The sequence below is a fragment of the Colossoma macropomum genome, unplaced genomic scaffold (assembly GCF_904425465.1).
Source record: "Colossoma macropomum unplaced genomic scaffold, Colossoma_macropomum, whole genome shotgun sequence".
NCBI classification, from domain to species: Eukaryota; Metazoa; Chordata; class Actinopteri; order Characiformes; family Serrasalmidae; genus Colossoma; species Colossoma macropomum.
This window is the reverse complement of record NW_023494788.1, coordinates 28,941,193-28,951,234: the sequence shown is the minus strand read 5'-3', so window position 1 is coordinate 28,951,234 and position 10,042 is coordinate 28,941,193. Positions and strand designations below refer to the sequence as shown.

General features: G+C 40.8%; 2 protein-coding genes across 3 annotated transcripts; one reads left to right on the top strand and one right to left on the bottom strand.

Moving 5' to 3' along the window:
- On the top strand, positions 1 to 4,512 carry nkrf (NFKB repressing factor). Its single transcript, XM_036569081.1, is given in 3 exon segments — positions 1 to 546; positions 975 to 1,099; positions 1,306 to 4,512. Coding segments are annotated over 3 exon segments (2,577 nt in total). The 5' UTR covers positions 1 to 373; the 3' UTR covers positions 3,585 to 4,512.
- An 87-nt stretch (positions 4,513 to 4,599) lies between these two features.
- Positions 4,600 to 9,446, bottom strand: ube2a (ubiquitin-conjugating enzyme E2A (RAD6 homolog)). 2 transcript variants are annotated; one of them, XM_036569083.1, is made up of 6 exons: positions 9,307 to 9,446; positions 8,511 to 8,591; positions 7,866 to 7,891; positions 6,257 to 6,346; positions 5,975 to 6,063; positions 4,600 to 5,887 (listed from the first exon to the last, which is right to left on the bottom strand). In XM_036569083.1, the coding sequence occupies exons 2-6, from the start codon at positions 8,534 to 8,536 to the stop codon at positions 5,759 to 5,761; spliced, it is 360 nt and encodes a 119-aa protein (XP_036424976.1). In that variant the 5' UTR covers positions 8,537 to 8,591; positions 9,307 to 9,446; the 3' UTR covers positions 4,600 to 5,758. The 2 variants fall into 2 exon arrangements, with proteins under 2 accessions (XP_036424976.1, XP_036424975.1); XM_036569082.1 differs by lacking the exon at positions 9,307 to 9,446 and adding an exon at positions 8,836 to 9,037.
- Positions 9,447 to 10,042: the final 596 nt, after the last annotated feature.

Below are 10,042 nucleotides of genomic sequence, written 5' to 3'. Positions count from 1 at the left end.
GCAGGTTGTGCAGGGAGATTCACGATGATGCACCACACCGGCAATTCTGCCTGTTATCTGTGACAGATATGCTATATTTCACTGCGATAGGAAAGCGCTCCTAACATGTAGAACCTCATATTAAACGTGTAGATTAAATTACTTGCACAGGCTACTCCGTGCTGTCGTACGTTTAATGATAATCAGATAGCCAATACCGAAGATAGTCCAATATTAGCGTTAGCGAGTTAGCCTAGCCTGGCGCAGTCCACCATGTTTGAGTTTCTCCGACTGTTGTATGCAGCGCAGCCGGAATAGGCGGTCCTGAAGAGTCGCCTCGGGCCCATGTCGTGGCAATGGCGTTGTCTGTGGCTCCTATCAGACATTTAAGAGGATGAATACGGCGTTTTGTATCGATGAATTCCGACAAAACTTTGAAAGCGACAAGCAGTGGTTAGCTAGGAAATTATTTATAAACAAACTCCTTGACAAGTACGAAGCAAATAATATAGATCAGCTGCTCTCCCTGTCGATGGTGTGGGCAAACCATGTGTTCATGGGATGCAGGTTAGTAGATTTTAAGCTGCTTTCGTTTTCATGTAACCTTAATTTGTTTTCATTGCACATTTTGAACTGCTTATGGTTAATTATAAGTTGTTAAACAGAGGTTTGAGCATTGACTGCTGTGAAGGCAACTGAATACGTGGTAAACTTAGCCATTTATTACTCATTTCAGTAACTACACTGCAACATAGAATTTCTTGTGCACTCTTAGGAAAAAAAGGTTCTATATAGTAATGAAAAAAGGTTTTTATGAGAATAATGAAACCCTTTTTGGGGCTATATAGAACCAATTTAAAAGGGTTCTTTAAGTGTGTATTTAGAATTTTATACATTTGACATTTTCACAAAACTGCAGTACTTAAGCAAACATTCAGTCTAAATGCATTTCAGCTGCAAACATGCATAATGTAAATGTTTGCTCTATCTTACAGGTATGGCCCACAACTGATGCAGCGAGTGCTTGAGATGGCAGAAGGGATTCATGTTGGCGAAATGCCCTCCTATGAACTAGTCCCAAGTGCTGAAGCAAAAAAGAGGCCGAATTCATCTGATGGAAGTGAGTGTAACAGGACTGCCTGACAATGTTACTCATCTGGCTTCTGTATTCTTTTTAGATACTCCAGAAACTTCTTAAAAGCAGTGCATTGTAATGTTTTCTCATGCTGAAACTTAGATGATTTCTCATTGCTAGTTTAATTTGTCTACACAAGGATGACTGTATCTTGACATGAACTAAAATTATTTATCTGTTGTTTATTTCAGGAGAGGAGCCCATGAGGAAGATGCCTGTGTCAAAATTTGGCTCTAGACCACGATTTGAGCCAGTGCAGTTTGTCAGTGGCACCAGCACCAGCAGCAGTTGTCTGGGGAGTACCGATGAAAAAGAGAATGAGAAGGAGCGCAGGGGTGGGGAGATGAACAGTGTGAGACAAAGGGAGCCAGACCAGCCATACAACAGTGGACGTGGTTACAGTTCTTCATCCGCCTCTTCATTCGACAGAGGATCGTCGTATGGCTATGATTCTTGGGCTGATCACAGAGGCAAGGACATGTCATTCGGCAGCAAGAGTGGTCTTGGCTATGGCAGTAGAGGGTCCACCTCAAACTTTATGGGAAAACTGCAGCAGGATTACACCGCAAGATATGAGGCACACACTGCAAGACAGGCAAACTCACCCACCCAAGCTGGTAGATTTGATGGATATGCAGGTGGTAGGCCTGGAGGCTGGGATTCAGGGCGGCAAGGGTTGGGCTATGGGCATCAGGACAGACCATCATCTAGCAGGGCTTTCAGTAGAGTCTATGACAGTCCAAGCAGGAGCAGCCCTGGCCTACTGCCTACACCATCTATGCCAATCCCAATTCCCTCAGCAACATTGGAGGAGAAGCAGAGGCTAATTGGCAGGGTTTTGTCTGCTATAGCCATTACTCTCCGGGATCCTGCATTTGTGGGAGGACCTGATGGTCCAAATTACAATTTTATTCTCAGCCGCAGCATTCAAGCTTGTAAAACTAACCCGGAGTACATTTATGTAAATTTAAAGGATATCCCTCCAGCTGATCTGCCTAAGAACAGAAAAGTGCCGTCTGAAGGTTACGCATGTGAGCTAAGGTGTTCGTGTGTGTACCTTGCAACAGGATACTCTGGAAGCAAAAATGGTGCCAGGGATCGCGCATCAGAGCAGGCTGTCAAACTTTTCATGAAGCCAGTGGAAGTTCGTGTTGTACAGCGTCAGTATAAGCGTAATTATGTCAATGACATGGTGGTGTGCCAGTTAAACACCCCAACTCCAGCCTTAGTTCCGCCTCTCCGCAACCCAGAGGATAACCCACCACCCAATACCAAGGGTCAGTATGTGCCTGATAGAAGCAAACACTGGACAGAGTTTGTGCTAATGGAGAATGCCCATGATGCCATCTGCATCCTCAACAATTCTGCTGCCTACAACCGCATGAAAATTGATTACACATTTGACCCAATACCTAACAGCAATCTGTGGCTGTGTAGTGTATACTTACAAGATGAGCTTTTGGCTCAAGCCAGAGGATCTAAGAAGAGCTCTAAGCATGCTGCAGCTGAGGAGGCTGTGAAGAAGCTGTGAACTAATCAGGCAGCTCGCCAACATCAGGAACATCAGGAACATCATCATCACCACCATCAGCAGCAGCCGCAGCCACAGCAGCAGCAACAGCAACAGCAACAGTTTCCTCAAGGTAACCACAACTTTGACCAGCCCACTGGCCGTTTTAGCCAGCATGGTGGCCGTAAGAAGCAGCTCAGTGAGTTGGTTATTTTAGAAAACTCTGATAATGCCATTTGCATTATCAATGACACTGCGCAGTTCAACAAAGTGGCTGCTGACTACAAATTTACTGTGCTACCAGATCATCGCTGGAGATGTGAAGTTTATATAGAAGGACAGTTTGTGGCTGCAGGCATTGGACCCAAGAAGACAGTTAAACATATTGCAGCTGAGGAAGCAATTGCCACTCTGAAACGGACACAGGCAGTGGTAAAGTCCAACCTCAGGAAGGAGGGGCATGTGGATGCCATTTCCCGCAATCAAATTATAGCTCGCTCTGGTGAGGAGTCCATGCGACAGGAAATCAAGGAGGACAACATCGGTAACCAGTTGCTGCGCAAGATGGGCTGGACAGGTGGCGGGTTGGGTCGAGAGGGAGAGGGCATTGCAGAGCCGATCATGGTAAAGGAACAGTTTTCCAGGGAAGGACTTGGTATGGATATGGATAGGCATGGGAATCAGCTGACTAAGCGTGATATTGAGGAAATCATACGTAATTATGCGTGCTCAGATCGCCAGGATGACCTGCGCTTTTCCACTGAGCTCAATAATGATGAGCGCAAGCAGATCCATCAGGTCTCCCAAAAATATGGGCTGCGGAGCAAGTCTTACGGACAGGGAAGACAGCGTTTCCTTGTGGTTAGCCGAAGAGTGCAGAAGGAGCAGCTAATCGGTCAGCTGTTGCAAGAGGGGCAAGTGGGACGATATGAGCTTGTGAAACCTCAGGCCTCTCACTGACTGGGGGGAAAAAAGAAAAACCTCAGAGAAACCTATAAATCAGTGTTTCCACAGCCCTGTTCCTGGAGTATCCACGCTCTGCACATTTTAGGGGGTTCCTTACTCCAAACACTCCAGCCTTGACTACTCTGCTAATTAACAGGCTCCTTAGTGAGTTTGAAATGGATGTGTTAGAACACAGACTAAACCTGAAGTGCAGGGGTCCTCTGGAACAGGACTAGGAAATACTGTTACAGATGACCGTTACTATGAGTAAAGCAGTAGTACTTTGTTTATTTGCTTCAAAAGAGCGTGAAATGTATTTTTCAAACAAAGTGTCAGGTAACACCCTCTGTTGCGTCTGTATTCCTGAGAGAATGATCATTTTTAATGGATCGCACACTCCTCCTTTCCCCCATGCAATGCCATAGATTTTGTCTACTGTAGAGTTTGTGCTAGGTTAACTCAAGGCACTATTATGTACACAAGCTACCTTACTAACTGAGGTTTGTCATACCTTGTATCCTGTGATTTTTATGGACATTAGTAGTGGATCTTAAGACAGCATGTGCTCCTTTCAAATCGAAACATTCCATTTTCATTAAAATTTCACAATGGACAATATATCCATCCCCTGTTCATGTGCAGTAAGTTAGACCTTTTAAATTATTTAAAAAAAACATGTTAAAAAAAACAAAACAAAAAAAAACACAGTTTGGGAAGGGGGAGTACCATTACACACTTGTCACATTACAGTCAGATAACCAGTGTTAGCGGTATTTTAAAAGATCCAAGACATCATTGGAAGCTAGTTAACTGAACTGTCTTCCCTTTGAGAAATGCCTAAGCAGCCATTCTTGTGATTTACTCTACATAAGTCTTTAGGTTTTGTGAATACCGTGAAGTGTCTGCTTGTTTTGGCATACATATTAAACAAATGTAATCTGTCCATGGTTCACTGGTCATCTATTGAGTGAACTTAAAGCACTCTTGAAATTGTGCTCTCCCTTTTCTGCGTAAGAAAAACACTACTAAGCTTATTTTACTGTTTATTTACAAGAAGTGAGAAAATGTACAGTTTCTTACATGAATTACTAGTGCAAATCTGACACTCGAACTCAGGATGTGCATTTGAAAAATAATGACCCAAATTAATTAAGATGGACACTGCATTAGAAAAAACATAAAACAGTATCATGCCAAGGCAGTCAGATCAGCAATCCACATGTGACAGAAAAATAAAAACAAACTGCACTCAAATTAGAACGGAAGAAAATGGCCAAATTGTCATGCAATGGGGAAAACAACACAAACAGAACAGAATGAAGATGCATACAGTCTGCAAGTACATCAGTACCATTTTTGTTACATTCCAAGTCCTAGGCTCATGGCAAGGGCTTTGTGAAATTAACAGGGAAGTCTTGTGACAGTCCTTTTAGAACAGTAGCATGCCATTTCAATTTGGGTAAGAAAGACTCATCTTTGTAAGCATTAAATAATTTCAAATTCATAAACAGTTATCAAGTTTTTAAAAAGAGCTAAAATATTCACATTTTAGTACAACTTTAGTCTCACAGAATTGTGTCTTTAGCTTATATTTCAGTGCAGTAATGTCTGCAAAGATGAAAGTAAAAGAATCTGTTATGACACTGGAACTGATATTAGCCTGTTTTCTGCGAGACCATCTTGTAATTCCTTGGCATTTAAATCAGATTTGGAGGAACAGGAACTTTTGATACAAACAAAGAGATAAAATGGATTCAAGCAGGGGTATTTCCATAAAGCAAGATTCACACAGGAAACCACAACCTGAGCAACCACTGGCATCCTAAATGCAATCAGGCCACACTTTAGGAGCAAACCAAAACCAAACAGCTTATGTTCATGACCAACTCCTGCATGGAGACTTTCAAGGATAGATCAAAGAAATGCTTAGAGCAAGTAACCTTGAGGAGGCAAGGTACATTTTGTTGAATTAAGAAACGTTCTTGTCAAAGAATAAGATTCTGCATGAAGAGGGAGACCACAACACAACAGCACTCTAACTTTGCAACAGCTACAGAACAGACAACTCTACAGAGTAAGAGGAGGATTCAAAACATGATGTGTATTTATTTTATTCTTTGCGCAATGGTTTTCCTCTTGATGGCTGAGGCCAGGTACTGTTTAAACTTTGAACGTTCGGGGCGGGGTGGTCAACAATCACGCCAGCTCTGTTCCACGATGGCAGACACGCGTTTCTCATACTCTCGTTTGTTCTCCTGGTACAGCTGAGCTGCCTGGCTGTTGGCAGGACTGTTTGGGTTCGGCTCGTCCAGTAAAGACTGCAGTCATCGAAAAGTACATGTGAAATCTTGATTGTGATTACAAAAGGACTTTTCATAAACATCTGAATACACTAATTTACATACCTGTATAGATGTTAAAATTGAAGAAACGTCATATGTTGGACTCCAGCGGTTCTGAAGAATGTCCAAGCATATACTACCATCTGCATAAACTGAAGAGAAAAATTAATTCCTTAAGCTTCACTGTATTTGTGTGCCAAAAATCAAATCCACATAACAACCCACTCCACTTCATGCAGGTGTAGAAGAGTTAAGCAAGACATTAGCAAGGCAACTGTAAGAGCTGACATGTTAAGGAGATATATACATATAATAAGTAAATCGTGGTGATGCTGTCAAACTTACCATTAGGGTGAAACATTTTGGATACAAACCGCACTGTGGGAGGTTTGTTCGGATACTCCTCTGTAAATTCTATTGTGAGTTTGAAAGTTCCTGGGAAGAAAAAACAGAAACTTAAGAACTAATACACAGATACACCATTTTAGTGTTTACATTCCCAGAGTAATACTTTATTTCTCCTAGAGTGAAGCATGCCATTATACAGCCTTGAGGCAAATTGTTCTATTGTCAGAGTGGATGGAAATATTATGCATCCCAGGTCACCAAAAATATACAAGGTGTTCACATCTGACTAGAATAATAATAAACATTCCCTATACCTGTACCAATAATTAAGGCAGGAGTGCATATACAGTAGAACCACAACAATGAGATAAGCTTTATTATTTGGTAAAGTGAAGGATGTTTCAAATACGGACCGTTCAGTTTTTGGCAACTGAACAACTAAAGAATGACATTGTGCAAATTTCTACGTTTTCATTCACACATGATTCATGCATTCAGTCAGAACGGCTGTCTTAAATTCCACAACTGAAAATGCTTCAGCATCATATAAAAATGTCTCAGGAAAACCTCTTTGTTTTTTTAAGTTCAGACTAGTTTAATGTAGCTTTAGTTTAAATAAAACAGAGGTCCAAGGTCCTAAGATGTCCTAAAATTAAATTCCTTCGGTTAATAGCATTTGGCAGTAAAGATTCTTGACCGCTGGCCATCCGGACAAGCACATCTATTCCTAACTTCAGACCACCCTTATCATCTGTTAAGTGGCATCCTGAAGTCCTGAAGACAGACAACTATCTGCTGCAATACTTAACTTCAGGAAAAAGAACATCCATGTTCTCTGTTCCCCCAAAAGAACACGGGCATCAAACCTTATCATTAAACTAAAGCCTGTTTCAGAAAACACTCAGAGGGAACCCTTAAAGCCTCACATACGTGATGCAGGGATACTGCTGCTGAAGGAGGAAAAAAAGGATTACGTGAAAGGCCTAATCACTGACCCATATGGCATTACAAAATGGGCAGATAGAAAATCTCCTTTTGGACCTAAATACCACATTAACAGACATGCCTCAAACTCACCAGCAGACAGTAATCTAAGCTCCACCATGCAACAGATTAAAGGTCATTAAAGAGCACTGGACAGTTCTGTTTAGATGAAGGACTATTTGCCTTAAATGAGTATTTATTATTATTCTTAACACTATCCATTTATTTTCATTAAAGCTGGGTCAGCACAACACCTTTATTTTCTCCCCCACATTAACTATGGTAAGTCTGTATTTCACATCGGTGTTATTATGTTCTCTAGTAGTTTAACTGGGGTCAGAAGCGATCTGTAACAACCAAAAATCCTAAAGACAACCCTATTCTAAATACATATCTCATAGAGACTCCTGTATTAAAAAAGTTAAGTATCTACCAGTACTCAATCATAACCCCTGCAGCTAACCTAAATACCTACATAAAAATGGGGGTGCACAGTTATTAAGCATTTCAGACTGATAATATACTAAGAAAACAGAAAAACATGGAACTCAAGAGAACAGAACATTTCACTTACTACCAAATTTAATTTACACACACAGCGTTAGTGTTTTAAATAACTTACCATCTTCAAAAGGTGTTCCCTCTGGGCTAAAGATGTGGGAAGAAATGAAGCAAAGAGTCACTCTTAAAAATAACAGCTAAATGTAATTTAAGTCTATACCAAGGATCTAACAAATAGCCTACCTATACATTTTTTATATGGTGATTTAGGCTATCGTAACATCCTACCTGCAGTCTTACTGCTGGTTGCATTTTCTGATAGTGATCTAGGCTATAAAAAAATGTATGTACAGAGCTGCCTATTAATATACGCTAGAGCAGGACTTTTCGTCAGAACGCATTATGTAGCCGTGTATGAAAATTCACACAAAAGGCTGAAATTAACACGGAATGTAGGTCATATTCACTGTATCCACAGCAGACACAATAACACAAACGATAATCCAATATAGAATTTACTAGAATAAATAAACAGCTTATTTTTCGAACCACCAAACTACGGGAGCTACAAGGCTTTTTATTTAAGTTAACTTAAACACAACCAGCCAGTGTTAGCCAGCTAACGAGTCAACAGCCTTTCAGCTGACAGGTAACGTTAACCCTCTGACAGATGTTAGTTATACGTTTATTGCTAGTTTATAACAAAGAATTGTCTATAAAAAATCAATAAAAGTAAACTTAAGCTGAAAACGTCCATTATATTTACCCAAAAATAACAGCATTCCAGACCATGATGTTGTTTTCTGATGGGGCTCCGCTAACTCCTGCCGGAGGATCCTCTTGGAGTCTAAAAAAGCCGGAAAAAACGTCTCTGATTAGCATTCACACGACGAGTCCAGGCGACATATTCAGTAAAAATTCAATAACTAAACATCGTCGTAATGACAACAACTACAAAAGCCTAACAGCTCTATTACTTAGTTTCATAAAAAAAGTCGCCATGTTTGATCTGCCAGGCTACACCGCTTAGCCACTTAGCCGGCTCCCTCAAAACAGCCGAGCGGCGGCCTTTCCTCTCCCACCGCACTTACCGTTTAAAATCTCTCATCAAACGCCGTCGAGCTGGGGTTGACATCTTGTTTAATTCGAAAACAAAAACTTAACCATAAGGTAACGATGTTGTCTATTTGGAATTAGACTAAAATCTTGAGTTTACAGGGTCTCAGTCGGGGATAGTGTTTGAATTTTCGGGTTAGCTTATTTCGCTAGCTCAACTATCGTTTCTCCTGCTATCTGAACTGAGGCAGCCTGTCGGGCCTGGGCGATACCATTGTGTTACACGGGCTGGGGAGACACGACGGCTCAAAGATTACAGAGAATTAGCGCAGGTGTCAGTAGGTCAAGTCAGATTGGGAAAACGTATTTAAGTGTAACAAAAACAACGTACACGTTTACTTAAATTGTACCATAATTAATTCAAATAAATTGAGGTACTTCACACCTACACATGTTCACCCTTAAATGTGGCACAAATAGAGTTGTGCCACTTTTGCAATACTTACGTCACTGATTTTCTTTTGGCGTAATTTTCTGATTACTTAGAACACTTTGTATCGAGTCTATATTTATTCAGTTTCATCCACCCCCCACCCACCCACACCTTCAGGATAGGAGAGATATGTAAAAGCTCTCAATCAGCGTCTCCCCTTCCTTGTCCTGGAGTGCTGTACTGTTCAGTGTTTTTCCTGTTCCACAGTGCACTCTGCTGTCTCTACCACATACCTGTCCCTCAGCTCCTCCAGGGAATTAACAAGCTTTTGTGGCACACTGGAATGACAAGGGTATTTGCCACATAATGATGACCTTTAATGATGGCGGCAGCTTCCTCTTCTATGGACAATTTCTGAAAAAATATTTTCCCATCATTTTTAAGGAGCCCAACTCTGCCTGCAAAGCAGTCCCAACTGGCTTTGTCCTTAAATGGGCACTCTTATCTTTGACACAATGTGTAATGATAAATATATTTGGATTCAATTTCATTCCCGACATTAAAATACCCCAAGAGAGTATTCACTTATTTTATACATTGACTGGAAAAGATCTTGGCTACCTAATAGGTTTTGTATTCCCAACAAGCCTAGAGAGATACATTTCAAAATCACCTTGCGTATTATTTATTTTAGCTTATTTTGCTGCTATTTGTTAAATTGCCTAATTACTTGTAGTGATGTGTTGTAATTGTTATGAATTATAGCATTAATAATAATAAAATAAAATTAGCTTTTAGAGAATGGTTAA